We start from the raw sequence: 15,374 nt of genomic DNA on the forward strand, positions 1-15,374 counted from the left end.
AGCACAAGGCCTTAAGCTTGGTCCCTAACAGTGAGAAAAAATTACAAAAAAACAGCTAAATATTAAGATTATTAAAGTATCATTAAATATTATAGAAGAGCCAAAATATAACAAAACAGGATATATGTAATATGAAAACCATAGCTACCTTTAATATGTACACTAAAAGGTAAGGTTTATGAAGTTTATGTATTTGGGTTTCATATTTTTGTGGGGTGATTTGAAAGAAGGAAGGAAGTTTTGAAGGAAGACATTCAATTCAAGCAAATTATAAGGTATCACATTTATAAGTAAGTGTATGACATTCTAATGTAAGCTGAAAACACCAGGGAAGCTGTCTCAGTAAATGATTTTGAAAATACATTCTTGAAACCTTTAGTTAAGACATAGGACATACGGTTAGGTAAATCACCTTTATGCAGGAAGTAAAATGTGTGCGGAACCAAGAAGAAAGAGAGGATATTGACAGGCTTGACTAAGTCATAGGTATTTACTCAGCCTAAAAGAGTTTAAGAGAGAAACAGAATGAGGAATAAAGCTAGAGCCTGAAATAGAAGGTTCATATAAAACATGTAATCCATATGAAAACATCAGAACTTTCCCTAAAATCAGTGGGCAGACACTGAAAGCTTTTCATAAGAATGGAAGATGAGATCTTGAAATTCAGATAAATACTTGTCAATTCCTTAATATCTATTACTTCTCCGAGGACAGTGTTTTTACTGTTTCTTTCCTAAGCAGTTGATTCTATTTGCAATTTTTTTGTTTCTATGACTGACAGATTTCATACCACATAGTAACAGAGTATTCAGTGTATGATATTTTTATTACTAAATCCTCCATTTTCAATATGTCCAGCCTTTATCCTCCTCAACTCACTTTGTCATTCACTGACCCCTCTTAGCTCCCAAATCTTGAGTCGAGTCAATCACATTTCAGTGTATTAAGAGCCAAAGTTATTCTCCGTATCTCTAATAATTTTCCTGACAATGTCTAAGCTTTTATCAGACCTCCAATATTTCCACTTGTTATTGATTCAGTTTTCACTTACCAGCCCAAGACATGGCTTCAGTGGTGTTCCCATTGACTTTTGACTTTGTCAGCATTAATTTCTTTCTTTCTTTGATATGATTGATTATTCCCACAACTGAACTTTTTTCTTTCTACTTTCCAGAAATATTGAAAGTCTTTTGGACCTACATCTTTTAGCAATGATTTATTTCTGAGCTTCTTTTTCCCAAAAAAAAAGGATTTCATATTATAGTTGACTTTAATTTCTCCCCTCTCTTAATCATGTGCTAAGCATAACCTCAACAGTCATAGATTACCAATATGTTGATGTTACCTAATTCACTAGACCCTTTGGTCCTAATATCTTTTGAACCAGCAGTAAAGGTCCAAGCTGATTATCACCCTCACTAGGCTTTCAGGCAGCTAGCTATACGCTTGCACGTCACTGATATTATTTCTTAATTTGTTTTATTGTTTCAGTTTTTTAATCTTAATGTCAAGGTTCCTTGGGTCTTAATCTTATTGTCTTTTCTATTCTCTCTCAGTGACTTGGTAAGCTCACTTAGTACCACAACTTCAAGTACAAATAAACTACATATTTATCCCAGATCTCTTTCCTGAATACAAGACATGTAAATCTGGTGAATCGGATTATTCTTGACTCTTTTCTCTTCCAAACCTCTGTTCTTTCCCATAGTGAATGATGTTACACATCTCTCTCTTACACACACTCTCTCTAACATCTAACAATCTGTCTATGTTTCTTTTATCTCTCTATTTACCTATCAATCATCTATCAGACCTGACTAAATACCTTTTCAATAGTTTGTCTGATGAATTGAAATGTATGATTCCTCCACAGAAAAGTAGGCATGTTAAACTGCCAAACTATGTCATGGAGTAGATTTTTATTTCAAAGCACATTTTTGGGGGGAGGGTATCTTCATTCAAATATGACAGTCATTAACACAAAAACAAATGAAGTTACCCTGCTATTTGAAGAAAAACAGCTGCCAATATTAAATACTAATGAAACCTGTGAAGTTTTCCAACTCATTAGAACATTAGAAGACGTATTTACCACCCCAAATTTGACAGCTTTCCATTACCTTAAAACATTTCTGATTTGAATGGAGATCACATTAAAGGCCATTTATTTTCTTGATATTATGCAATGAAATATGTCATCAGTTGAAAAAAAGAATGAAACTGGTATTTTCTAAATGACCATGACAAGATATTAAAAATGCATTCATGGGAAAAATCGTTCTGAAGATTGTAATCATCAGATATCTATCTATCTATCTATCTATCTATCTATCTATCTATCTATCTATCTATATTTTTTTTTTGTCCGTCGTGGGGCTTGGACGCTGTCCCTGCGCTCTTCAGCTCAAGGTGAGAGCTCTACCGCTTGAGCCACAGGGCCACTTGCAGTTTTCTAGTGGTTTATTGGAGATAAGAGTCTCACGGACTTTCCTGCCAGGGCTGGCTTTGAACCGTGATCCTCAGATCTCAGCCTCCTGAGTAGCTAGAATTACAGGCATGAGCCACGGGCACCCGTCAAACCTCATATCTTGAAAATGAGAACTATTCATCCTTTCGCTTTGTAGCAGGGAAGAAATATTATTTTTGTTATAAAAATTTTGTTGAGTAAAAGTTAATTCTGTTTTTTTCTCTTTTTTTTTCAGGTTTCTGTGGTCAATCAGCTGGACATGCAAGTCATCGTTTCCAATGTGCCCCCTACATTAGTGGAAAAAAAGATAGAAGATCTTACAGAGTAATGGATTTTGCTTCATTTTATTTTCATATGATTACGATTTAAATTTAAACAATGTTAAAAATTGCAATATTCATGTTACACATATGTTTTCAAAAAGGTTCCCTGGGATAATTTGGTTTATGTTTAACAAGCTACACAGCTTCATTGAAAATATGTTATAAGAGCATCTTTGAATAATTTTCAAAGATAATTCAAACTTCCCAAATTTAAATAATTAAACTGAGAATGTTTTGGTGCATGCATCACCAAAACTAAAAAATACTATAAATAAGAAATCATAAGATCTTTGATTTGAATATATACTTTGGTGTTCAATCCCAGATAATAATACAAAAGGCTTATTTTCTTTTAAATCAGCAATCTGGCTGGCACATAAAATAATCTAATTGTTGCTGTGATAATTTTAGATTACTTGAGATTCTTTTTTTTTTTTACAAAAATGAAGGATAATTTTGAATAATATGTTATTTATTATTGTAAAACATACAGCATGCTCTCCTTCCTCCTTAGAATTGGACAGGTAATATGAAAGAATGCAATATTGTTGACTCTGATTGAGTTTGTCATTTATTAACTTGATCTTCTTTAATATTTTGTTACTGTCAGGGCTTATCAAAAATACCTTTGTCATTTGTTTCCTAAATCTCTTAATCAAGCCTGACATCACTTATCATTTTCATATTTGTCATTTATTAATGTTTGTCTTAATTGGTTTCAGCTAATAATAGATGGGAGCCATAAACTTGCTGCTGTGCAAGAAAATATCCTCACTTGTAAATTTCTAGAAAAGGCTACAAAGAGATCATTTATCTTTAAGAATTTATGTCAAATGAAATGCAATAGGCATGCATTACAACATGAGTGGTTTTGCTAGGTGCGCAATTATTACATTTCAGGTTTTGATTTTCAGTTGTCCGACACTAAAAACAATTGTCAAACAGATTGTCCTTCTCATGCCTTATTCCTCTTTAAAAAGAGTTTTTCAAATCCTGTGTTGGTTTAGATTTTTTCTGAGAAGAATTATCTTTTATCACCTTTTGGAAATACACTATCAGATGATGGATATATAATGGTAATAGCTATTGGATCTGATTCAACAATGGGGATTCACCTATGGACATATTGCACAGAGTGCCAATACATAACTGAACATAAGAATTGTTCTTCCAGGAATCAAAACCAGTAACATACCCATTCCTTGTACAAATTCTTACATAGTAAGTCCCTTTATCACTAAAGCCATTTTCTGTATTTCCCATGAGAAAATGCAGATCTTTTTTGGTGTTTTTGTGTTTTATTAAAAATTGTTCAACATATTCTTTATTTATTGTAAAAATACCATACAGAGGGGTTACAATTTCATGGACAAGGTAATGAGTACATTTCTTGTCAAGCATTGTTGCCTCCTCCTTTGATGCCCCTTATCATCCCTCTCCTCCGCTCTGCCGAAGTTGTAAAGTTCATTTTTCGATATAACATTTTGTACATCTCATTGTTCAATGGGTCCATCTGTATCCCTATTTAAACAATTTGTTTGTTCCCTTTCCCTACATAAAATACACCAACATCAAATACAGTGAAAACAGGGGTTTACTGTGGGGGAGGGACATACAAAGCAACAAAGAAATCATTTTATAAATATGTTAGAAACAATCTCAAGAAAGAAAAACCATTTGATTCCTTATGTTGGGGTTCATTTCTCCTAACATGAACTTATCTGACCGTTTCTGCTTGTGTCAGACATATACTAGTTATTGCAAATAAGGGAACGCATAGTGGAAAACTTGAATTTCATGTGACTATCGCTTTAATTTTTTTTCTTTAGGTAGACCCATTTTGAAACTAGAATATAATTCAAAGTTTCCTTGGTAAGCATGAAATCAATACAAACTGGGAGTCTAAAGATCTGATATAGCTATTTTGTAAAGGGAACGATTTTGTAAAGAGAGAGGGGGGAGAGGGAGTAAGAGAGAGAGATTTGGTTTAATAGCTACTAGCAGTGCCAGGAAAAGAATACTTATAGTAAATTCTAGCTGTTTGAAGATAAATATGAATCCTTACATTCCCTGGAATGAATTTAAATGGCTCTACTAAATTCTATTGATAATTTTTGTGATGCGATTGTAATTTGGACAACTTTGTTTAGTAATAAAATACAACATTTTCCCTTCATATGGGACCTAATATGCATCTTTGAAATAAGTTTATAAAGCATATTTTGGAAATCTAGCTAAGATCCCTATTTCCAGGATGAGAATTCAAGAGTCTCTTGAGAAGTAAAATATGAAGCTACGTATGCTAAGTGTAGGCACTTACAGTTGCTTTAAAAAAAATCAGTGTAATGAAGATTTGGTCTTGAGGGAAAGTATTGAGTTCATTTGAATTCAGTATCTCCAGTCAAGATCTAGCCTGTTAATGACCAGCTAAGAAGCTTCGGGCCAATAAACTAAACTCTGTGTCCTGATGTCTATGTCTTCCAGCTAGAGACTTATTCTTTACTGTATATGCACATGCAAATACAAACACACACAAACACTTGGTTTAGACATTGAAGGTTAAATTTTGAATACAGCAAAAGTGCTGGCTACATTGAATTGGTGTTATTTTCTTGCAGAAAATTCAACAATGAAAGTAATAATAAACTTACCTATGTTATGAAGCTAAGTACTGATAATTTCAATAAAGACAGAAACACAAGGAACTAATTCAAATTTGTGGTAGATACAGTAGTTTATAAGAGAATAGTTAAATAAACTTCTCTGATACGCTGAAATCAAAGCACAAAGTATAACAAAGAAAACAGAAAATAAGTGATCACATGCCTTTTTAATGACTTCACATGCCTTTTAAAGACATCACATGCCTTTTTAATGACTTCAAGATCTTCAGTAAGATGAAAAGAAATCCACAAAATGTTATTTCCCATATTGTATTCGCCACCTACTCTAAAAATTCCTTCAGTTGTATGGTCCTTATTAGTGGCTGTATCCCACAGTTAAATTATTATACATATTTTCAGTAGCATACTAATTTTCTATAAGTATAGCTTCCATAGAGAATAGTTGAAACTAAAGAAGTTATCAAGGGAGAATTATCATAAATGAACTAATTTTATCAGATAATGAAGTGTAGCCATTTCAGTAATGCCATTTTAAAAAATGCATGTTTTCATTTATGGGAATGCAATAGCTGTAAAAAAAATACATTGAAGCCACACATGAAAATAAAACACAATTCAGCACATACTAATGAAATACCATTTTTTCACATTAAATTACATTTCACTGTGCTTTTTTATAAATAAGAGATAAATGCTGTTCACTTTTATCCAAAACTGTTATGATTTGGAACTAAAATGCTCCCAAGGCTCATATTTTGAGGCCCTCAAATTGGTTTATTTTTTAATGTCCTGATGGTCCACCATTATGAAAATTATGAAATGTTATGTTTCCATAATAAATGGACCCATTTCTTAATGCATAAAGTTAAAACTATACCAGCTCCTTTTCAGAGAAATTTAACAGGTAACAAACCACTTAATACTTCCCATTACACAGATGTGTATGGAAAAAAAAACATATTGGTCCTGCTTTTCTATGCATTCTCTGTAGAGGTTTCTAAAATATTTAGGGCCCCTTTGTACTATTTGAAGTTCTTCTCTCTTTGAATCTAATCTAGCTCTATTTTTCACACAATTTAAATGAGTTATACACATCCTGTTATATAATATAGATGTTCGCCAAAGAGAATGGTTTATTGTTTTTATAGATCAGCACAAGTACTGGTCTAAGGTGTTGGTCACTTTTACTTGGGAGGCTACTTGGGTCAGCAAAAGTCCATCCTTTATTCTCTGAATCATGTTTATGATTCTTGTCTTTCTCACACTTATTCACAGTTTATCTCACCCTGTGCTGCTGGTTTATTTTAATGTGAGAAATGAATCCACCCATATGTGTCCATTGGAAAATTCCATTTTTATCAGCAAAGTGATAAATAGTATTTTAGATGCTTTTATGTCTCATGTGTATTTGAGGCTAAATTTAATTCTCCTTAGCATTCTACCTTATTCCAAAGAGAATATGTGTGATTTGCATGACTCATCCAGTAAAATAAGATAAAATGCAATTGAAAAAAATAAATTTTCAAGATAAACGTAAAAGAAACTAAGAGATGAGAGCAACTTACAGAGAGTCTGCAAAGCCCCCAGAGACTGTAGAAAGTAGAAAACAACAACAACAAACTGGGCTTTCACCCTTCGTAAAGCCAAAGTAACAGAAGTGAACTAATAATAATGGAGGAAAAATGGAATCACTGGTAAAGGTCACAAAGCCAAACCTCTTTTAGTTAGAAAAGTAGAACTACATGTGAGTCTACTTCAAAATCAGGGGAAAATATTTTTATCTGTGGTATAGCAGAAAGATCGCTTCCCATTACAGAGCATAACTTAGGCTACAGATCAGGTAAAGTGCCTGTAGGTTTAGATGAATGGAATAAAAGTACAATCAGGAGAGCCTATGTTGATCCCCCCTCCCCCCCCCCCCCCCCCCCGGTCATCCACAATGCCTACTGATTTCGATAGGATTTTTGAAAAAAAATACTGGCATGCATCTAGGATAGAGTTATCAACTTTGCTAGTTACACACAAGCTATTTGTTTCTCAGAAAGACTAAGGTTTACAATCAAGAAATGTGTAAAGCTTCCATATGCATATTAACAAGTAGTGAAAATATATGATATCCTTCCTCCTTATTAAGTTTTGTATAGTAAAAAATTGTACAATTTTAATCATATAATTAGAATTATGTGCCTTACTGCATTGTACAAAGAAATTAGCTAAAGCTTTGATAATCGGGTTAATTTCTAGAAAGAGATACCTAGCAGAGTAGTTTAACTTAAATCTGTACTGAGGGGCTAGACAAAGATTGTTCTCCAATACACAACTTTCCAGTTTGCTTTTCAGCAAACCTAATTAAAAACTCAAACTGTTCCTGAGGGTTAGCTGAATATGCAAAGGTGAAATATTGTGTGTGTATGTGTGTGTTAAGTAATGTTTATTTTGGCCTTTTCATACTGAAAAAATAAGAAATTGAGAAGAAGGCTGCTGTATTAATTTAAAATAAAGCTAAAAGTTTTACAACAACCCAGAGATTCTACTTCTCTCAAATATACCAGTAGGTCACTTGCTCTTTGATACACACACACACACACACACACACACACACACAATGAAATTCTAGGCTAAATTCAATTAAACATGTATATGTACATAACTGAAGAAAGTGATATAAATTTAAATTTCATTGGCTCTACTAAAAAATCACTTGGTTCCAGGAAAAAAGTAAGTAAATTGAGCCAATTGTTTGTCAATACACTGAGATTGTGATTTTGCTTCAATATTATCTTCATGGAAAAAATTATTTAAATATGATTTTCAATATATGTTTCATATTTTGAATAGTTAATGATTTTAAATGTTAATAGAATTATTAAATCCATTTTTATTATATATTTTTATTGTAAAAATATTGTACAGAGGGGTTACAGTTGCATGAGTAAGGTAATGGGTACATTTCATAGCAAGCATTGTTACCTCCTCCTTTGTTTTCCCCCCACCATCACTTCCCTCCCCACCTCCCCAACTCCTCCAAACCCCGCCACCCTAAAATTATAAAGTCCGTTTTCAACATAGTGTCCTGTACATCTCATTATCACAATGGGTCAACCTGCATGCCCATTTAAGCATTCCGCTATATCCCTTCCCCTCCCCAAATTACAAAAATGTATATACAAGATGCAGAACACACACATCAAATCCAATGAAAACAGGGGTTATATCGTGGGGGAAGAACATATAAAAGAAACAAATGAATCATATAATGCATTATAAGTACACTAAAAACACTAGCAAGAAAGAAAAAAAATACTTGTGTCTCTGTCTTGGGGTACATTTTGCTTAACATTACATCATGTGGTCATATGTACATAGTCTTTGACCTCTGCTTGTCCTAGACATATACTAGTCATTCCAAACAAGGGAAACCAGGGACCTATGTTTCTTTAAGCCTGGCTTACTTCACTTAATATCATTTTTTCCAAGTCTTTCCATTTCCTAACAAAATAGGGCAATTCAATGGAGGCATAGAATTCATATATATATATATATATATATATATATATATACATATATAATATATATAAATATATATCCACATTTTCTTGATCCATTCATCTACTGAGGGGCATCCTGGTTGGTTCCATATCTTAGCTATGGTAAATAATGCTGCAATAAACATAGTTGTGCTGGTAGCTTTGGTATGACCTTGTTTGTGATCTTTTGGGTAAATGCCCAAAAGTGGGATTGCTGGGTCATAGGGGAGCTCTATGTGGAGTCTTTTGAGGAACCTCCATACTGCTTTCCAGAGTGGTTAAACAAGTTTACACTCCCACTAACAATGCAGTAGGGTTCCTTTCTGTCCACATCCCCTCCAACATCTGTTGTTATTAGGTTTCTTGATTATGGCCATTCTAACTGTAAACCAATTTAAAAAAATTTCATTCAGGTGATTGCAATTATTTTTTATTTCTTAGAAGATGCATTCTTTATTTCTTTTTTAATATTTTTTATTGTGGAAATACTGTATAGAGGGGTTGCAATTACATGGGCTAGATAATGAGTAAATTTCTTATCAAGCATTTGCAGCCTCCTCCTTTGTTTACCCTTCTCATCCCTTCCCAGCCTCCCCCCACCCCCCCACCCAATCCTCCCCGCCCCCCCCACCAAAGTTGTAAAGTTCATTTTCTACATAACAACTTGTACTTCTCATTGTTGCAATGGGTCCACCTGTATCCTTATTTAAACGACTTGTTTTTCCCCTTCCCCTCCACAAATTATACCAACATCAAATACAGTGAAAGCAGGGTTATACTGTGGGGGAGGGCATTCTTTATTTCTTAGAAGATAAAGCATGACCAGGTATCTTTCTTGAGGAAGTTGGCTAATATCAGATACTACCTTGCACTATTTGTATTATTTTTTATTTTTATCAGCATATTGTAACTGTACAAAGAGATTTAATTGTGATAATTCCCTTTTACACATAAACTTTGCCAAACTTTATAACTGAATTGTAAAGTCTATTACTGTGTTGTTTTAAAAATTAAAGCCAGGGAAATACAAATACAAACTGGATAATAACCAATTTTCATGCTTAGGAGGGACCAGAAGAGAAATAAAGTATGCTGCACAAGAAACAGTATCCCAAGTCTTTCCAGTCTGGCTCCCCACAGGCACCCAGCTCTCTACAGGCACGCAGCTCCCTACTGCTGCTACAACACACACTTCTTACATGGAGCTCATTTCATTAAAGATATACTATCTATTGCTCAATATAACCTTCATTCTCAGAGAACTCTTTAAGATTGTATTTCCTAAGGATTGATGATTGATGTTCCTTTTCTCTCATTTCAAGAAGCTCATTCATGAGAAAAAAAATTAATCTTGTTCTGACTTGAGCACTTGCATGAAGGTTTACTTTTCTAATACTTCTAGGTAAATCTTGCTGGATTAATTAGGACTTGATTTTTAGAGTAATTTGAATTCATAGCAAATAAAAAAGGAAAGGACAGCTATTTCTCATATACCTTATTTGATCTCCAGACATATGTAGTTCCTTTTATGATCAGTAGCCCCTTTTCTTGACAGTTGATCCTGATCTAAATTGTTGTAATCAAAGTAATCAAAGTATATGGTTCACTCTAGCACATTCCTTGGATGAATAGTGTATAGTGACATGTATCTAACAACACAACATTATACAGAACATTTTACCAAACCCCAAACTCCTAAGCTCCTTCTGTTCATCCCTCCCTCAGCCTATTTCTAGGAACTCTTCTTGTTCATGTATTAATTATGTTTTGTCTCTTTTTTTGCCAGTCCTGGTCTTGAACTCAGGGCCTGGGCTTTGTCCCTGAGCCTCTCTGCACTCAAGGCTAGCATTCTACCACTTGAGTCATAGCCCCACTTTCAGCTTTTGTTGTTGTTGTTTATGTGGTACTGAGGAATCAAACCCAGTGTTGCATGCATGCTAGGCCAATACTCAACCACTAAGCCACATTCCCAACCAAGTTTTGTCTTTTCCAAGGTATTCTGCACAATTGACTCCCTCTATCTTCCAGTGTCCTGTTTACAGATTCAATCAAGTATGGATGGATATTTTTTATGTCAATACTGAAAATATGAAGACATATTTCTTGTCCCTATTTCCTAAAAATTCCAGTATAACAACTCTTCGTGTGATGTTTACATTGAATTAGCACATAGGTAATCTAGGAGTGATTCGAAGTATATTGCAAGTGGCTCAAGTAGCCTGAAACAAAAAGTTTGGGGACCAGCCTAGGCCCTGAGTTCAAGCGCCAGGACCAACACACATACCAAAAACAATTTATTTCCAACATATATGTCTCAATTGCTTTTTATTCTGTAAATTTAGTGTGGGCTTTTGCTTTTGTACAAAAAATATTTGTTGATTTCATTTAAAATTATTGTAACCCGATTAAAATACTAAATATTAAAAAGTATATAGCAGGATGGGACTGGGAAGGTGGCTCAGTAGTAGAGTGCTTGCCTTGCATGCTTGAGGCCCTAGGTTTGATTCCTCAGCATCACATAAGTAGAAATGGCCGGAAGTGGCACTGTGGTTCAAGTGGTAGAGTGCTATCCTTGAGCTGAAGAGCAGAGGGACAGCACCCAGACGCAGAGTTCAGTCCCCACCACCTACCAATAAAAGAAGTATGTAGCAGGATATGAATAGATTATATCCAAACACTTTATTATTTTTGTAAAGAATTTAAGATTAATAAAGTTTGATATTCACAAAAAGTCATAGGCATACTTTACTTGAAGCCACATGATATGTATTATCTTTCACAATTATTTGTTCAGTAATAGTTGATTTTTCCATGTGTTTAAGGTAATAAATCTATAGATTTGTTTTTCAGTTGTAGGGTTTGAACTCAGGGTCTACGCACTGTCCCTATTTTTTTTTGTTCAAGGCTAGCACTCACATTGACTCACAACTCCACTTCCAGTTTTCTGGTGGTTAATTGGAGCTAAGAGTCGCACAGACTTATCTGCCCCAGCTATCTTCAAACCCTGATCCTCATATCTCAGCCTCCTGGGTAGCTAGGATTATAGGGGTGAGCCAACAGCACTTAGCAATCATTTCTTTTTTACACTGAATAATATTCCATTGAATGTATGTAGTATAATTATGTATTCATCTATTGAAGATAACTTGGTTGCTTGTAAGTTCTGATTCAGGCCAAAAATAAGTGAATAATCTGTTCTACCTATTGTATAAATTTTATAGCCATCATTATCAATTTAAACAGAATGAACAGTTCTTACCAATAGCAGTGAAAATACATAACATAGATTTGACCAGGTACTGACATAATTTTATGTAACTGCCCTGAAATAATTAGGAACATGTTTAGTGTTTAGTGCTTTGGTATTGCTGCACACCAAATGAAAATGTTTATACTATTCATCTTAATGTAATAGAACTCATGTCTCCCAGCAACTGAGGGAAATGTGTATACAGCTAGCCATATCAATAAGACAATGGAAATGGGGTGAGGGGTGAAAGGTCAATAACATGGAGAGTTCAAGAGGCCTGAGAAACAACATTTATAGGAATAGTTTTATACACAAAGTCTAGTGTCGTTAATCATACATAGATAAATCCCGGCTAATTTATCCACTTGACTTTGATTACAGAACCAAATTTGTATATATGAAAGCCCTGGTTTGTATAACTTGCAGATTTTTGTGGCATGGGGCAAGGATAGGGAAAGATAACTGCTAAAAACTCTCCTAAGGTGGGATTTTTAAAAAATTTAACAAGTTTTGATGTGTCTTAAATGAGAGAGTGCTTATCTAACAAGTATGAGGCCTTAGCACTAAGATTCATTATTTTCTCAAATAAAAATCAGCATGCTTTCAGGGAAAGAACATAAGTGTCAATCGGATGAAAACAGCAACAAATTCTTATCCTTCTTTCTGTGGTTCTAATGAGAAGTAGGTGTGATACCTGTGCAAATCCCTAAGTGTATATTTTATATCCATGGAAACAAATGATTGAAGTAGCACTTGTCTTCCATAGGCCAATGACTAGGATTGCACAGGTTGGCATTTCATTACTACAATGGGGAAGGGAAAATTTGCAATCATTTAGGGATTGTTATTGCCAATTTTGTTGCATTTTTCCTATCTTTTCTATTGGATACTAATGATTCTATGTGAGAAAGGACATCTTTTAGTTGATTTTTTCCCCAACCTGAAGAGTTTCTAATCTTTGAACACAATATTTAACAGTCACCTTTTAAACTAATCATTGCAAAATGCGTTTATATTCATTCATTGCTATAAAGTTCAAGGGCTCATCATTGCTTTAGCAGGACAGGGACCTTGCACCCAAATAATGTCTTAACTTCAAAATGTCTACACTTAAAGAGAAAATGGTTGATAAGCCCTTACTACCTCATTTACCTTCCAATATCTTTGGGAGTTACTTGCTGAAATCAATATAGAGAATTTGTTGAAGGGTTCCTACTCAGTAAACACTCTTAAAGACCAGGCTGACATGATTTTTCATTTATTGAATGACAGTTCAAGTTGAAGGGATTTTTTTCCCTTCCAGACTGCCCATGTCATGTTCCAGACAGCATGTCATGTTTGCATTTTATTTGATGTGTAGGATTCTGGATCGCTACGTTCAGGAGCAAATTCCTGGTGCGAAGGTTGTGGTGGAGTCCATTGGTGCTCGCCGACATGGAGACGCCTTTTCTCTGGAAGATTACACCAAATGTGACTTGACCGTCTATGCAATCGACCCCCAAACAAATAGGGCCATAGATCGAAATGAGCTTTTCAAGTAAGTACTTCTTATTTGATTTTAATTTTTAAATTATATTTTTATTATCTTTGTGTAGGTGTTCAAAGGAGTTGGCATGTATCAAATCCGCCTTAAGTACAATGCATTTGATGGATGTCACCTCTTTGATTGTTCTCCTCACTTCTAAACCCAAACCCTTCCCTTCAATTTTCATAGTTTCACAGGGCATGAATATTTCTTAATGCCTATAATATTTGTAGAGTTACAAAGCACCTGCAGTTAATTCGAATTTAAAGCTATGTTTGAACATAAAGTTCAAAACCCACCAAAATGTTGTTGAAAGTAAAAAAAGAAATAAAAAAAAGGAAGCAACAACACTAACAAAAATCGAAGTAAATCAGAAGGTCTTTATACCATCTGTTCAGACCCAAACATTTGCTAGTTGGTATTCAGAAGGTTTGTTCCCACGGGTCCATTATTTGTAAGAGTCAGGAGCAGCTCTTTGGGATGATCTTTTGGTCATTCACTTTCCCTGGATATTTGAGAAAAAAATATATGCATTCTATCAATAGCATTTTTCCTGAATCACTATCAGTAGGCAAACAGTGGTAAAAAGAAATACAACTTTCTTACAGATTTCTGAAGCAGCAAAAGTTAGTCCCAGATTTCCTGCCTTGCTTTTTCCCATAGCTTTTGTGATATATAATCCTGGTGTAAACCTGAATCATATATATATATACATATATATATATATATGTATATATATATATATATATGTGTGTGTGTACAACACTTAAATAAAATGGTGCTAAAATATGAAGATTCCTCAGAATCTAAACATAGAACTACTTTATGATCTGCAATACCACTCTTGGGCATTTATCCAAAAGATTACATATCAAGATACTTTCAAGACAGTTACATCATAACGTTTATTGTTGCACACTATTTACTCTCTGCAGCCCAGGTGTTGCTGGATTGAGAAAATGTGATCTATGCATATGAATTTTATTCATTCATTGCAAAAAAAAATGATATATTACGTAATTTGCAAAAATGGAGAGATCTGGGGAAAATTCTGCTAAGTGAAGTTCAGTCAGGCCCAAAGAGACAAAGGATACACTGTCTGTTGTATGTGGAAGCTAAAGCTAATTTATACATGCAAAAGTAAACACCAGTGGGGTTGTATCCAAACGTGTACACAAGTATATTAAGTGAAATACAGTATTTACAGGGGAAAATTCAAAAATGTAAAAACAGGGCTGGGATGTAGCTCAGTGGCAAAGCGCTTGCCTAGCAAGTGCAACGTCCTGGGTTCAATCCCCAGTACCAAAAAAGAAAAGACAAAAAAATGTAAAAACAGTTACAAGCAATTTGAATTCAAGCACTCTTTTTTTTCCTAAGGGGGGAGAAATACAGTGGTACTTGAAAGGGGAGGCTACAGAGGAACGAAGAGGGGAAGTGGGGAAGAATTCTGTAATAATATTCAGTTCATATCTTCTGAAGCTAGGAACATGGGAAGGACATGTTGAGGGGAGTGTGGGAAATGAGGGCTGATAAGGATAAGATGCATTGTACTTATGAACTGACTTGCTAAATGGTAACTTCTGTGCACAACTATTTAAAGATAATAAAATGGTAATGGTGGATAAAGAAAATAAGGAAAAAATAAAATAAAAGGAAAC

General features: G+C 34.3%; 1 protein-coding gene across 3 annotated transcripts in view; it reads left to right on the top strand.

Moving 5' to 3' along the window:
• Pcdh15 (protocadherin related 15) overlaps positions 1-15,374 on the top strand; it is a 620,145-nt gene that overhangs the window by 579,992 nt on the left and 24,779 nt on the right. For all 3 annotated transcript variants that reach the window (XM_070020439.1, XM_070020440.1, XM_070020438.1), the window contains 2 exons: positions 2,703-2,791; positions 13,552-13,728. In XM_070020439.1, the coding sequence (XP_069876540.1) occupies positions 2,703-2,791; positions 13,552-13,728 (266 nt within the window). The remainder of the gene's footprint in view (positions 1-2,702; positions 2,792-13,551; positions 13,729-15,374) is intronic.

The sequence above is a fragment of the Dipodomys merriami genome, unplaced genomic scaffold (assembly GCF_024711535.1).
Source record: "Dipodomys merriami isolate MVZ:Mamm:240054 unplaced genomic scaffold, mDipMer1.0.p SCAF_14, whole genome shotgun sequence".
Taxonomy (NCBI): Eukaryota; Metazoa; Chordata; class Mammalia; order Rodentia; family Heteromyidae; genus Dipodomys; species Dipodomys merriami.